This window comes from Stenella coeruleoalba (genome assembly GCF_951394435.1).
Source record: "Stenella coeruleoalba genome assembly, chromosome: 11".
NCBI lineage: Eukaryota > Metazoa > Chordata > Mammalia > Artiodactyla > Delphinidae > Stenella > Stenella coeruleoalba.
The window spans coordinates 18043413-18059345 of NC_137157.1; the positions used below are offsets into that span (position 1 = coordinate 18043413).

The following is a 15933-nucleotide window of genomic DNA, read 5'->3' on the forward strand; positions in this document are numbered from 1 at the left end:
GTTTGTTGGATTAAATATCAGCTAAAACTACCCTGGGTCTGAAAAATAGAGAGTTTGCAAAAAGACATCTGTAAAGAAAGAGAGAGCTTTAAGTAAAACTCAGATATCTGTTTGATAGTGAATACTCTACATACTGATAATTATTATTCTTCATACCTGAAAGTTGTGTTGTGGTACCGAAATATGATGTTATGACATTAGTATTTTATATCATAGCCAAGGATCAGAAGAATAATCAATTATTCATCTTATGCATTAGTCATACTTTTTCATTTATCTCCTTTTTTTGCCATCAACTTTTGACTCTCTCAACAAGAGCATGGATAACAGAAAGCAAGATCACAAGCAGTATATTTTATAGCAATGTAGGCAACGTAAATATTCCAATTCAGACGAGTTGAAGAATGTTGAATCAAATGAGGCTTTTCAGTTCTTCACATATTTTTCAACTGTGTGTATGTGTTAGGCTATCTGATTGGCTTCTTTAAGAGAGCTCCAAAAATAATAGTGACTTAAGCAAAATAGAAGTTTATTTTCTCTCTCAAGTGAAAGTCTGATGTGTCAGTTCCATAATCATCCAGATCAGGATCCTTTCTATCTTATAGTTTTGGTGTCCTCAAGAGGCAGCTTCCATCTCATGGTACAAGATGGCTGCTTGAACTCCTATCATCATATCAACATTCCAGGCAATGGGAAGGGGGAAAAGAAAAGGGGAGGGTAAGCATATTCCTTTTAAAGGCAAACTCAGGCGTTGCACGTATACTGGCACTAACATCCCATTGGTCAGCACTTGATCACACAGAGCTGCAAGGGAGTCTGGAAAAATATTCTTAGTGGTTGGCTGTGTGCCAGCTAAAGTTCCAATGTTGTATTTCTAAGAGAAGAAGGAGAGACTGGGATATTGGAGAATAATCGGCAATCTCTTCCCCACCATGCTATCTTCCCCCTGGAGTGTGGAAAGCAAGACTTCCACACTGTGAAATTCCTTCATGTTCCAAGACTCTGATTTTGATGTTTCCAGATGATGACTCTGAGACTCCTGAGGATATGGAAGATGAGATTCCGGTGGTGATTTGTGCAGCAGCAGGGAGGATGGGTGCGGCTATGGCTGCCATCAACAGCATCTACAGCAACACTGATGCCAACATTTTGTTCTATGTAGTTGGACTCCGGAACACTCTGTCCAGAATACGGTAATCTGTGTACTATAGACTTTGGAGTTTTCTACTTTCTTTTAATTGTCCTTGTCTTTCTTTACATGGATTCCCTTCTTTGTTTTGATAAATGTCCTTTAAATTAATAAGGGGATGACCTGAGGTTTACCTGATGGCCTGACAAACGTGTTCCTAGCTAAGGAAATTTGAGCAAAGTCTCATTAATCCGGTAGGGCCATGCATCATTCTGCAGAAGTGAATTATCTAATGAATGAAGGAAACCCAATCCTTAAGCAGTTTATATGAGTCTTTCTTTCTAAAAGTTTCTCTTTTCTCTGCTGTCTTAACCTGAGAGACTATTAATATAATAATTTAATATGGCTCAGAATCATCACTAATTATAATTTTTAAACTGCAGAGTGGTCTCTTTCCTATCATACACCATACTAAAACATAAATTGGAGTTGGATTTAAAAGAAATAAACAGGAAATAAAATTCTAAATGTCTTCCTAAAATGTGGGATAATTGTATCATTTGGGTATGGAGAGTGACTCCTTGAGCCCAAGGAAAAAAACTGACAGATTTGACTGCTAATATTTAAAAAGTTTTAACTGGTGAAAAACACTAAGTGAAACTGATCACACAACAGATTAGGCAAGGTATTTTCAACATGTATTATAGACAATGGATTACTATCCAAAATGTATAAAGAATTCTTACCAAAAAAATTCAAAAAGATGAGCATATAGTAGAAAAATGAGCACAGAATACAGACAATTCACAGAAAAAAACACTATAAATGGTCAGCAAACACGAAAAGGCATTCCATGTTACTAATAGGGAAACGCAAATGAAAACAATGGTGTGTCATTGCACTCATCAGGATGGTAAAAACTAAATAGGACAACACCGTCCTTTGCAGGAAAATGGACATGCTTATTCCTTGTTTACACAATGTACACTTCATAAATTGGTAAAGCAATTTTGGGAGGGCAATATGGCAATATCTAATAAAATGGTATATGCATATATAGTTTGATTCACCATTCCACTTCAACAGCTGGGAATCTGTGCTGCGGAAATTCTAGTACATATGACCAAAGTATATGTACAATAATGTTAATTTCGGCATTATGTGAAGTGGTAAAAAAATTGTGAAGTGCTTAAATGTCCGTCAGTGAAAGAATATTTAAATGAACTATGGAATATGATCCAGCTGTTAACAAAGAAAGAAGGCATAGAATATCTCCAAGACATATTACTAAGTGGAAAATACAAGTTGCAGTACACCTCATATAGGATGACCCACTTGATGAATGTCTTAATCTGTTTGAGCTGCTGTAACCGAATGTACAGACTGGATGGCTTGGCTTAAAAACAAGAGAAAGTTACTTCTCAGGTTCTGGAGGCTGGGAAGCCCAAGTTCTAGGTGCCAGCAGATTCCATGTCTGGGAAGGGCTCATTTCGTGCTTCACAGCAGACTGTCTTCTCGCTGTGTTCTCACATGGCAGAAGGAGTAAGGGAGTTCACTGGGATGAACGTCTTTTATAAGGGGCACTAGTCCCATTCATGAGGGCTTCATCCTCATGACCTAATCGCCTCCTACAATCCACACCTCCAAATACCATCACACTGGGGATTAGGTTTCAACATACAAATCTGTGGGGGACACAACATTCAATCTATAGCAATGAAATCAAAACGCCCAAACTGTAAATTTGTACATGTACATATATGTATTTCTGTAAAGAAAAAGACCCAGAAAGATCCCCAGCTGTTAACAGCGACTATTTCTAAGGAGGATGGAGGAAGTGGAGAGAGCAGAGATGAAGGGAAGTTCAAGGTATTTCAAGTTCTGCGAGACTGAGAACACATAAGGGGAGAGGGTGGAGAGGAGGAGGAAGAGAAAGTGGGGAGCAAGGACAGAAGACTGTATATGTACAGAGGCAAAGGTAAATTCAAATCATCCTTGGAGTCAAAACAGCAGAGTAAACACGATTCAGTCAAAGCAGCAGGTTCAGAAGGCCAGGCTTCCTTACAGTGCTGTTAACCCATGGCAAAGAGAGCACCATCGGGCTTCCCTGGTGGCACAGTTGTTGAGAGTCCGCCTGCCGATGCAGGGGACGCGGGTTCGTGCCCCGGTCCGGGAAGATCCCACATGCCACAGAGCGGCTGGGCCCGTGAGCCATGGCCACTGAGCCTGCGTGTCCAGAGCCTGTGCTGTGCAACGGGAGAGGCCACAACAGTGAGAGGCCCATGTACCGCAAAAAAAAATAAAAATAAAAAGGAGAGCACCGTCAACCACAGATGCTGCTTTATAAGAAAGAAGGAACTTTTTGTTCTAGTTTCCTGTGGAGATTATGTGGATCTGGGGAGATATTTGGTTATTACTATTTTGCTTCATTTCCTTTGCAGAAAGTTATGTGAATGAAAAAAAAAAAGATTCAAAGCTAAACCAGATGGGGAAAAAATCAGAAGGATTTATAGACTAGACTCTACTAAGGTTGCACATATTTTATTTTTAACTTTCTATGGAGGCAAGAGATTGAGGCAATAGGCAAATTGAGGAAAGTTTGGAGGTGTGTGCTCGAGGTTCTTTTCTGTTTTTGTCATCCCTTTAGAAAATGGATCGAACATTCTAAACTGAGAGAAATAAACTTTAAAATCGTGGAATTCAACCCTATGGTCCTCAAAGGAAAGATCAGACCAGACTCCGCGAGGCCTGAACTGCTCCAGCCTGTGAGTAGGGATCGCACATGTCGGGGATGGTTCTCGGTGAGACCTTGTTCGGTGTGAACACCAGCCACTGGGATGCCCACAGAATGCTGTAGAAGCCTAACAGTTTTAGGTGTCTACCAAACACTGCTTATTTATAATTCAAAAGCCACCTACTGCAGAAAGGATGTAAGATGGTTTACATAAACCATAATGAAGCTATGAAAGAAGAAACGAAGCGTAAGAAGATGCAGGATGCATTTATGTGTGTAAATATGCCTGTGGGGCAGGGGAGGGCCCGAGTTATGAGGCCTAGAAAAAGTATTCCCAGCTCAGAGACAGTTGTGTGTACCGTGCCGGGACCTTACACTTAGCTCAGAGTATCCCAGTAGCTGAGGAGAAATGGTAGCGAGATGGATTATATACTTCAGAGTATTGACATACTTTCAGGAGACACCAACTTGCTTCCTGGCATTGGGAATCTTAAGGTGTTTTACTGCAAGAGCTCTTACAAAAGGGACCCTCTTCTGCATAAAGAGTGGTGTTTTTGATGGCAGGTGTACAGAAAATGCAGCCACCTTCTACATGTGATTATTATTTAAATCCATCCTTGAAAATTAACTAAATTCGAAGCCCTCTGATGATAAGATCTTTTCCCAATTCCAGATATTTATTATCAAGAGTGCTAGCTGAGTTGGGACTTTGCATTATACAGTATTGTAGCTATTAAAACGTTAAGACCCCCATCCTCAGCCCATGCTTCTCTGGCTTTTTTCTGGTTCAAGGAGCTAAGAGGGTGAACCTGTGTGTGTGATGTGATGACGTGTGAGATGAGCTCCACATGCGCACGCACATGTGTGTGTATGTATGTGTGCACGTGTGTGTGTGCTCACGCACACGTGTGTACGTATGTGTGCACTGTGTGCGCGCGCACGTAAGTGTGCATGTGTGTTTAAGGCTGCTTTAGTTGACAGTAGTCAAATTACTGAGTGTAGAGGAAAGCAGACAGTTTGTGGCCAGAAAGATTGACAGCCTCTGTGACTCCCGCTGCATCAGTTCACAGAGATGAAAGCGGTGACAGTCTCAGCAGTGGGGGGTTTGGATCTAGAAGAACTGCTGACCAGCGCTGGTTTCGGTCCCAGGGCCCAGGTAAACTGGGCATCAGGAAGCTCAGGTGAGACCTCTTTGCAGCCTCTGTTTTATTCTGCTCCAGACCTGGAGCTGAGCAGAGGCCATGGTCAAAGCTGACCCCCCCAGCACACCTATTAGTCACTGGGCCTTCTGTCTTTTCCCCACAATCACTGCTTTTGTTGTTTTAACAGCTGAACTTTGTTCGATTTTATCTCCCTCTGCTTATCCATCAACACGAGAAAGTCATCTATTTGGATGATGATGTAATCGTACAAGGTATGCTCACTGATGCCAAGAACACTGGGAAACAGAGCAGCTGATAAGTAGAATGACCGTCTCTCTTCATTTTTGAAATATCTAGCGGCTCAGTGATTTTGATCGCTTATTAAATTGGGGAGTATAGTGTTGTTAATCAGGGAATACTTTGAAAACGGGTTGATACTTTCTGGGACAATCCAGTTGACTTTCTGAGAGCCACTCTCTGATTGTCAAAGTCTGTAATAAGTAGCTTGTAAAAGTCTGTAATAGGTGGCCTTTCCTTTTTCTGCACGCCTAAAATGTAGGGGGATAAAACCTCACTGATAACATTCTTAGAAGCGAGCTAAGTTTTAGTGTGAAATGTCACCTTCTCTCTCGCGCGCGTGCAAAATAAAACGAGCATTGGTGTGGTACGTACACAGCAACAGAAATAAGGAAATCTGACGAGTGTTGATCTGAGCGTATTATCAAGTGGCTTTTTAAATTGATACGACCTGTTCTTATCAAGACAATCGCCAAGCCACTTGAAACCAAGGATCACATACTTTTCCCCCACAGCAAAATCAGGGATTGTTGAAGCTCGAGGCTCTATCTAGCCCTAGAATGAGTGCTATACTATTGTAACTCGTGGTGTTTGTGAATCCAGGGGACATCCAAGAGCTGTACGACACCACCTTGGCCCTGGGCCACGCGGCAGCTTTCTCAGATGACTGCGATTTGCCCTCCTCCCAGGACATACACAGACTTGTGGGGCTGCAGGTGGGCACATGTCTCGGGAATCCTCCCTTTGCCCCTTCTCCTCCCTGCACTTCAGAACGAGTGTCATCCTCACCTTGGAGAAGACTGGGGGACTGCTGGGAGGCAAACAGCCAGGGGCCCGGGCTTCCCATTCACATGCCAGCTCTGCTCCCACCGACTCCGGGGCAAGTTACTCACCCCTGCAAGTCCTGCTTTCCTTACCTGAAACATGGCAACAGTAGCATCTATTTGGTTGTGTTTTTGTGAGTTGTGATGAAATAACATGATGTCAACGTGTCCAGTAAATGCTCCAGGAACGATGGTTGTTATCTAAGTCACTCGCAACCACATTCTATGGCAGAGATGGTGTTTTCTGTAAGAGACTCACTGAACCTTTGGTTCTGTTTTCAGAGTTTTGACCATTATTCCCCGCCCCCTCCTTTCAGTAGAGGAAAATACTGATTTTGTTCCAAGGTAAAGAGCTCCTTACCCTGGTAGAAATGAAGACAGTCGAACCCAGATGTAACACCGAAACCAAAAGAATGGCTTTACAATACAAGATGCTCTTACGAATCAAATGCTGTTCTTCAAAAAAAGTTCCAGGAAATAATTTTACATGTGTGACATTTAAGCTGTGACACACTTTAAGGCCTAGGCCCTGGGGCCAGAACTGCCTGTCAAAATCTTGGCTCCATCACTTAGTAGCTTTGTGACCTTGGGCAAGTTACTTACTCAGTGGTTTTCTCCCTCATTTCTTAAATAGAGGTAATAACAGTATCAATACTTCTCTGGTAGGATTCTTGGGAGAGTTAAATTAGTTAATACATGTAAAGCTATCGTATGCAACTAATGAGGTAATATGCATGAAGTTCTTAGAACAGTGCCTGCACATAGAAGAGTGCTTAAATAGTTCCATTACATCCATGTTGTCTTTGAGCATACCATGAGGTGGGTGAAACAGTGTGTCCTTCCTCATTTTACATTCACTCAAAACTAGCTGTTGAGTGCTTGCTATGTGTCTCACACTGTTTTAGGTGCTGGTAACACAGCAGATAAAACTGAAATTCCGCCTTTGGGTAGCTTACATTCTAGTGGGAAGAGGCGGTCAGCAAGCAAGTAAAATATTGAACAGAGGATTAGGGTGGAGGTGGGGTTGGATTTTAAGTTGGGTGGTCAGGGAAGGCTCCACTGAGACGTCGCTGAGCCTACACCTGAAAGAGCTGAGGCAACTACCTTAATAGATATTTAGGGGAAAAACATTTCAGAAGAGGTAACAGCAAATGCAAAGGTCCTGAGGCAGGGGTGTGTTTGGTGTATTAAAGGAACAAGGAGGTCAGTGTGGCAGAGGGGTCAAGGGGGAGAATCATGGAAGTTGGACAGGTAATGGGGGTGGGGTAGATGGTGGAGGGCATGGCAGGAATTTTAGGGAGTCTGGGTTTTACTCTGAATGAGAGGGGAAGCCACTGGAGGGGCTTTGAGCAGATGAGTAACACTGAGACAGAGTGGGATTGAAAAGGGTGGAAGCAGGACACAGGTTGGGAGGAGCTGGCAGAAATCCAGTGAGTGGTAATTATGGTTTGGACCAGGAAGGTAGTAGAGACAGTAAGAAGTGCTTGGCTACTGGGGACTTTCCTGGTGGTCCCGTGGTTAGGACTCCATGCTCTCACTGTTGAGGGCCCAGGTTTGATCCCTTGTCGGGGAACTAAGATCCCACAAACCATGTGGCACGGTCAAAAAGCTGGGCTTCTGAATATATTTTGGAAGATGGGACTGACAGGATTTGCTGAGATCTGGATGAAAAGTGAGTGAGGAGTCTAGGATGACCTAATGACCTTAGGTGTCTGTCTAACTGGAAGGATGGAGTGGACACTGAAGTAGGGCAGGCTGTAGGAAAGCAGGTTTGGGATAGGATTGGGGTCAGTTTTGGGGTGTAAGGAGAGCTGCCTTACTAAGCACCCCCAAGGACAGATAGAGCTGGCAGATGTAGTAGACCTGGAAATCCAGAGGAGAGGTCCGGGCTGTCTACACGGAGAGATTTAGAGCCATGAGACAAGATGAGGCTGTCTAGGGAGTTGATGCTGCAGAAAGGAGCAGATGCTGGACATGAGACTAGGGGCACTCAGTTTTTAGAGGTTGGGGAACAAGAGAAAACTGGGAAGGGTCTCCAGGAAGTGGCCAATGACACAGGAGGAAGCCCAGGTGCTGCATGATGGTCTCAAGAAAGTGGTTATTTTCCAGAAGCAAAAGATTCCTTGGTCAAAAGCACACATATCCTCTTCCTTTATAGAACACGTATATGGGCTATCTGGACTACCGGAAGAAGACGATAAAAGACCTTGGCATCAGCCCCAGCACTTGCTCTTTCAATCCTGGTGTGATTGTTGCCAACATGACGGAATGGAAGCACCAGCGTATCACCAAACAATTGGAGAAATGGATGCAAAAAAATGTAGAGTATGTGTGGCCGTCTACCATTTTTTCCATGCTTGGGAGTAAAATTATTCCATTAATTTTCTATGCATAGCTCAGGGGTTAGAAATATTTCAGACATCTGAGGTCAGATTTTCTTACAGAGGCACTGTTGAGAAAAAAGGGAGCAGTGGATGAAAAATCCGTCCTCAAACGATATGTCATAGGAGGTGAGATCCTGTGCAATCCCTTATTATACAAACATTTTCTAATAAATTGTTTAGTAATGTGATTTTTAAATCTTCTCCCAGAATTCTAGTGAACCTTTTTGACTGCAAATCATTTATCTTAGTCCAGTTTCTCCTTCTTACATAGATTTATTTTTAAGAATTATTTTATAAAGTCAACTTTTTAAAAAATAACACTTAACACGGGCTTCCCTGGTGGCGCAGTGGTTGAGAGTCCGCCTGCCGATGCAGGGGACACGAGTTCGTGCCCTGGTCTGGGAAGATCCCGCATACCGCGGAGCGGCTGGGCCCGTGAGCCATGGCCGCTGAGCCTGCACGTCCGGAGCCTGTGCTCCGCTACGGGAGAGGCCACAACAGTGAGAGGCCCGTGTACTGCAAAAAATAAAAATAAAAAAATATCACTTAACAACATTTAATGACATGGCCTTAAAATTTATAATCCATGCATTGACAATTCCAAAAACTAATTTAGAAATTCACAATGCCAATTGGAAATTTTAACATACTTCTCTCAGTAAATAATAAAGACTAAAAATTAGAAAGCTTATAGAAGAGTTGAACAAGACAGTTTACAAGCTTCATCTTTATACATATTGATAAGACATTTTAAATATCAAAGAATTCATATAAACTACCTTTTTATTGTAAATTAATTAAATGTAATATCATTAGCAAAAGAAATATGATGGGGAAAACATTATAGGCCATGTTTGAAATTCATAGACAGAAGATAGTATTCCAGAAGAGCAGGTTCAGGAAGATATTTCAACATTTTAAGGAAGGGAGAGAACAGGTATTATACCTGTATGGGTTAGGGGGTAAGCCTACAACCAGTCAAAGGCCCTGTGAGTCTGGTTCCTGGAGACATCAGAGCAATTGATCCTTGTACTGATCCCACTGTACTGAGTTTAGGAACATACCTGGACTAAACTCATGTTGGCCTGTAGGGGTTGAGGGAGATGCCTGAATGTACTGTATTGAATTGCTCTCGGTAATAATATATTATATAACAATAAGTTTGATGATCTCAGGCATATATTCCAACTAGCCTATGGTCAGACTTCCTCTGGCCTGTTAAGATTGAGAATGCTGGGTTTCCTGAACAGTGATATTACCCTCATTCACTTAGACGTTATAATCCATAACTGCAGGATCTTAGGGTGTGGAAATTTGCCCTTCCATCTGTCCTGGAAAATGTGCTGTGTATCCTGACATCACTAACTTCCTTAAGGATCCTTTAGAAAAATGAATCCAGCTTGATTTCCTAAAGCAATGTCTGTGTTTGGTCTTTCGTCCGTTTAAGCCCCCAATGAAATTTATTAAGTCCTGTTTGTAAAGTCAACTTTTTAAAGATTGAATTTTTTGTATCAACTTTAGAATTTTTTTAAAATTTATTTTTGGCTGCGTTGGGTCTTAGTTGCTGCGCGCGGGCCTTTTCTCTAGTTGTGTTGAGTGGGGGCTGCTCTTCGTTGCGGTGCACGGGCTTCTCATTGCAGTGGCTTTTCTTGTCACGGAGCACGGGCTCTAGGTGCGTGGGCTTCAGTAGTTGTGGCACGTGGGCTCAGTAGTTGTGACTCGCAGGCTCTAGAGTGCAGGCTGAGTAGTTGTGGCGCACAGGCTTAGTTGCTCCGCGGCACGTGGAATCTTCTGGGAACAGGGCTTGAACCCATGTCCCCTGCACTGGCAGGTGGATTCTTAACCACTGTGCCACCAGGGAAGTCCTAGATCAACTTTAAAATATGCATGATACGTTGACTGACTTAAAGCTAAGAAAAGTAAAGTAAAATAAAGATTGAATTTTTAAATCATTTTTCATCATTGAAGTTTTAAGAGAGAAAATAAAAATAACACAACTACTATTATCATGGCATTGTATATCTTGTCCATCTTTTTTATCTGGATATTTTTAATATTATCATAACCTTGAACTTGTGAGTAAAGTCATTCTAAATAACGTAGGATCAGAATTTGGGATCTTCGAAGTTTGCCATAAAAAGGCCTGAGAAGTAAAATGGCAAAATATTAACACTCTGTGAATCAAGGTAAAGTATATGGGAGTTCATGGTATTCGTCTTACAATTTTGTGTAGGTTTAACAATTTTCAGAATAAAAAGTTGGAGAAAAATGAAAGACCATAGTTATATAGTGAGGGACTGTCTTATACCTTTTAAAATGATTAGATTCTGCTTCATCTGAGTCTGTGGGACTCCAGGACAAATGTTGCTTTTTTATTGTTTCTTAGGGAAAATCTCTACAGCAGCTCCCTGGGAGGAGGAGTGGCCACCTCCCCAATGCTGATTGTGTTTCACGGGAAATACTCCACCATCAACCCCCTGTGGCACATAAGGCACCTGGGTAAGTATTTCAGAAGAACACCAATGTGCATTTTATAGACCCAATGAGCACCAAGGCGAGGAGCGTGTGCTATTGCACCAGCTTCCTCAATTCAGATCCTCCAGGTGACCTTGGAGGTAACCTTGGACATGTTACTTAAGCCTCAGATTCTGCAAATGCAGGTGATAAAAATGACCTGAGAGATGTGTTTCTAGGAATTCAGGAAAAGCAATTACACTCATGCTTAGCATATAGTATGTGCTTGCTAAACATGAACTATTGTTACGATGGAACTTTCACTGTCAGAACTTTTTCACATGCCTTTATTGCCCTCTTGCAGTAGCCCATAGTGGACAAAACCAAATGAATTACTGTAATAGTTTATGATGAATTTAGATAGCCGGCAATTTCTCTTTTAAAAAGAAGTTGTTTAATGACTGCACTACGTGAGTCCCTCAAGTCTTTTATTCACTCTTCACTACAGGAGTACAGGCTCTGGGGTATGGGACTGGAATCCCAACTCTGCTATTTTCTATGACCTTGGGCAAGTTACTCAAGCTCTCTGTGCCATAGTTTCTTCACTTGTGAAAGGAAGCTAATAGAACCTTATGTTTTTACAAGGAACAAATTACCTAATATGTGTAAACTGCTTAGAACAGAGCCTGGCACAGAAGACATTCACATTCATTCAAACATATGGCCACAACCCAGTAGCCAAAACCACTGGGCCAGATCTGTTTAGAAATATAGAAAGGTTTTGAATTTTTAAAAGGTAATGTTGTGCACATACTTATATTATGCAGTACCGTGAGAGGGTTATAGATTTTGCTGCCAAAAAAGTTATTAAAAATCTTTTTGTTTCCAGACATTTGGGGATTGATTATTTTAGAACTGGAGACAGTGGATTGTGGACTTATATTTACCAGGTGCCCATACACTGCCAAGCCCTGGGCTAGGCTCCAGGGATAGACGTGAACGTTACTTCTCTCAGAACGATCCTGCAAGGTGATATGGCCCCTCCTCTCCCTTGTAAAAGGAAAGACAGACAAAACTGTGGAAGTTGGGTTACTGTCTCCTCTGAATGATGCTGTGTAGGTTTGTTTCTGCCTCACCAGAATCTCCCGAGTTTTCTGAGCATCTGTATGCATAGAAGGGTGACACGGGGACATTAAGGACACTAATATTCTGTCTGATTCGCTTTATAATAATGTTGGGTTCCCTGTTAGGTCAAACATCAACATTTCCATGTGATGAGTGTGTAGAAAATCTCATCAAAGTGGAATATCTATTAAAATGTTGTGTAGGAACAGCTATGCGGAGCTTAGATTGATAGGGTTAGAGCATTTTATGATCTTGGAACAGAGACTCAGAATTACATTTTATGAACCATCTAACTTATTGACAAGTAGGAAGGAGCAGAATCTTCCCAAGGGAGAGAAGTCATTTTTCCTTGTAGAACAGAGCCTACGTCTCTGCTGAATGTTTTGGAATCAGGGATGGTCTGCAAAGTAAAGCTACACAGAAATCATTTGAAAAATGATTCCGTTTTAGAGTTTGTTGAAAGCAGAAAGCAGTGTAACACGAATGGGTATTAAGTTTGGGTCTAAACAGGTAGGCTTAAGATTTTTAAAATTTATGAAATTTATTTAGCTAAAAGCAAAACTGCAAGCCCCTACAGAGTCCTTCAGTCGTGGGGCTGAGAGACAATGTCCTACTTCCTGGAGACTTCCCACGTGAAGGCTTGGCTCCCCAGATGAGCATTTCCTTGTATAGATTCTTTGGAAGTTGATAATTATTCCAATTATGCTACTATAGCCCAAACACCTAGCTCCTCTTCTGCAACTCCCTGCACAGCCATGTTTATGAATAATGAAAGAAAGGTTTGGAGGGGGGTGTTTCCCTCTTACATCATACGTTAAACGAGAATCATAATGTTCTAGCTATTCATCCTCTCGACTCAATGGACTTTCAGTTGTTTTTTTGAAAACACCACATTCTCTTTCCTAGAGAGAAAATGCAACATGATAGGGATATTTAAAAAATTTATGTTCACAAGATCTTAATGTACTTCTGGAAGAGATATTCTAAAAATATGCTGAGCAATAACAGTATCAAGGGAAATGCGTGGTCTCTAAGCGGTTACTCATGAGGAGAGTAATATCCAAACGGCGGCAGCTGCTCGTTAGAAAGCAGGTCTCATTCTCAGCCACATTTTATAGGGTAAACACAAGACTGTTTAAAAGAAAATGCTGCCATATTAAGGACGGAAAATGCAGAGAAACAAGAACTATAAACTCTGGGTAGGAGGGAAATTAATACAAAGTCTTTGGGGGACAATTTGACAATCTCTTATCAAAATTTATAAGGCACAGACCCTTCAATCTAGCAGTTCCATATACAAGGTTTTATCCTACAGATATTATCTGTACAAGATATGCATAGAAGACTGTTCACTGTAGCATTGTTTATGCTTGTGAAGGGATAGAAACAGCCTAAATGTCCTTAATAAGAAACTCACTCAACAGTCATATATCCATTCTGTGCCGCCATTAAAAATGATTCAGTGAATTCACATGTGCTGCTGTGCAAAGTTTTCCAAGACAGTAATTTTAAAAGGCAGGGTACAAAAAATACACACACACACACACACACACACACACACACACACACACACACACACACACACACACACACACTGGTATACAGGTAGAACATTACTGGAAGAATTTCATGAGAAACTCTTTAACAGTGGTTATTTTGGAAAATTAGGGTAGGTGGTAAATTCTTCATTGCATACCCATTGATGTGTCTGATTTCTTTTTTGTTTTATGATGAACTTGTATTGAATTTTTAATATAAAATTTTAATTTCCTAACAAACCTATTACTTTCCTCTAAACACAATGAAGGCTGGAATCCAGATACCAGATATTCGGAGCATTTTCTGCAGGAAGCAAAACTACTCCACTGGAATGGAAGACATAAACCTTGGGACTTCCCTAGTGTTCACAACGACTTATGGGAGAGCTGGTTTGTTCCTGACCCTGCAGGGATATTTAAACTCCATCATCCCAACAGCTGATATAACACGACATTTTAAATATTTCCTGTATAAATAATGTGGAATTGTCCATTTGTAGCCTACTATACCACCGTTCTTTACGAACAGTACCTTTGATACAAATGATCCACAAAAACAAAAAACCCTACTGTGTACAAATAGTACCTTGAATCATATAGGTATTGATTTACTTCCTTAAGTACAAGCGGCAATTACAGAAGATAATGTGAGTGAAACATGCTATTGGGAAGAAATAAACCCAGATAGATTTCAGCAATCAATTTGCTTAACTCTGAATGAAAATTATAGCCACAAATTTAAAACATTTCTAAATATATTTTTCACATGTAGATTTTTTTTTTTTTTTAATTTTTCTGAACGTGCAGGCTCAGCGGCCATGGCTCATGGGCCCAGCCGCTCTGTGGCATGTGGGATCTTCCCGGACCGGGGCACGAACCCGTGTCCCCTGCATTGGCAGGTGGACTCTCAACCACTGCGCCACCAGGGAAGCCCTCACATGTAGATATTTTTTAACAGGTTGTCAGTCTTGTCTTGGGTAGAACAATATATTACATTTAAAACATGAAATGTCTAAGAAAAATAAAATATTCATAGATTTTTAATGATTTTAATTATATATTATTCTACATGTTAAATATAGTAGAAGACAAACTGATCTCAGGTTAATGAGGGGAACGAATACCAGTAAGTCTTGCTAAAGAAGACAATGCAACTTAAGGATGATCATCTTCAATATTTTTTATTGTAAAAACCATCATATTTTCAAATGAATTTAAAAACTTTTTAAATATTATTTAATGAAAAAGTCTCATATTGTTGTATATAGGGTATATCAACATTTACTGTTCATCTGTCATATTTAATGAAAAACACCATTATTGTATGCTTGAAAAAAATCTTCAAACCCATTCTCTAGTGCGTGTCCATCATAATTTAAAAGGTATTTTCTCCACTAAAAAAAAAAAATCTATGTAAGGCTGTAATTGTTAAAAACCAAAGCAATACCTAGTTACATGCTTTACAGAGTCCCAGGAAAAAAATAATTAAATTGTTCCTATCCCTGATGCAAGGCACTTCAAAGCACCTGCACAAAACATCCATGTAAACAGCAGTACAGTACGTGATTTAAATAACACGAATGACTTTTACACAGCTTTACCTAGACTAAAGGAAAAATAAAATCCATCATAGCTATAGCTACAAAGGCATGGTAAGATTCACAACAATAATTTGTATCTCTTATTACCAAAAAAAACAGGCCATATAACCTTTTAGAAAAAAAACAAAACCTCATAAATATTTTCATATCAAGAAACAGCATGCTCCCTGGGTAGGTATAAAATCAGAATATTCAGAAGTGATCAGGAGTAAATGCAACTGGCATTTCTGAATACCCAGCTTTGATATCCACCAGGCCCAGTAGTCTGGACTATTTGTAGCACCATGGAAAATGCATTAGAAAATCACAAAGGTACATTACTTCAAAGTAACCTGGCCATGAGGTTCACTTAGTCCACAGTAACAAAGAGCAATGATGAAGAGAGAGAATTTTTTAAAATTACTGGCTTATTCAATTTACCTAGCAAGAAAAATCCTGTATTATTTTAGTACATCTCATGTACATAAAGCACCAGTTTAAATAAGATTATCAAACACCTCCAGCATCTTGTTACTCAGTCTGAAAGTTCATTTCTCATCATTTCCATGTTACATGCTTAAAGCCAAGGAGGATAAAATTTGAATGGTGATAGATACTGAGAGAGAAATTCAGTTCCTTCCCTATCAAATGTATGTCTCTCAAGTAAAACACAGATGAAGTAGCAAATTTAAAAGGTCTTCTGCACTCTCTGGAACTTAACCATCC

The 15933-nt window shown here is 40.6% G+C and overlaps 1 protein-coding gene across 6 annotated transcripts in view; it reads left to right on the forward strand.

Annotated features, from left to right (window-relative positions):
• GLT8D2 (glycosyltransferase 8 domain containing 2) overlaps positions 1–14069 on the forward strand; it is a gene marked incomplete at its 3' end in the record, with an annotated part of 56982 nt that extends 42913 nt beyond the window's left edge. For 5 of the 6 annotated variants that reach the window (XM_079937167.1, XM_079937165.1, XM_079937164.1 and 2 more), the window contains 7 exons: positions 1022–1193; positions 3777–3894; positions 5193–5277; positions 5906–6018; positions 8285–8451; positions 10897–11009; positions 13897–14069. In XM_079937167.1, the coding sequence (XP_079793293.1) occupies positions 1022–1193; positions 3777–3894; positions 5193–5277; positions 5906–6018; positions 8285–8451; positions 10897–11009; positions 13897–14069 (941 nt within the window). Of the gene's footprint in view, positions 1–216; positions 718–1021; positions 1194–3776; positions 3895–5192; positions 5278–5905; positions 6019–8284; positions 8452–10896; positions 11010–13896 lie in introns of those variants that run through there. The other variant, XM_079937169.1, reaches the window with a different exon arrangement.
• Between the last annotated feature and the right edge of the window lie 1864 nt (positions 14070–15933).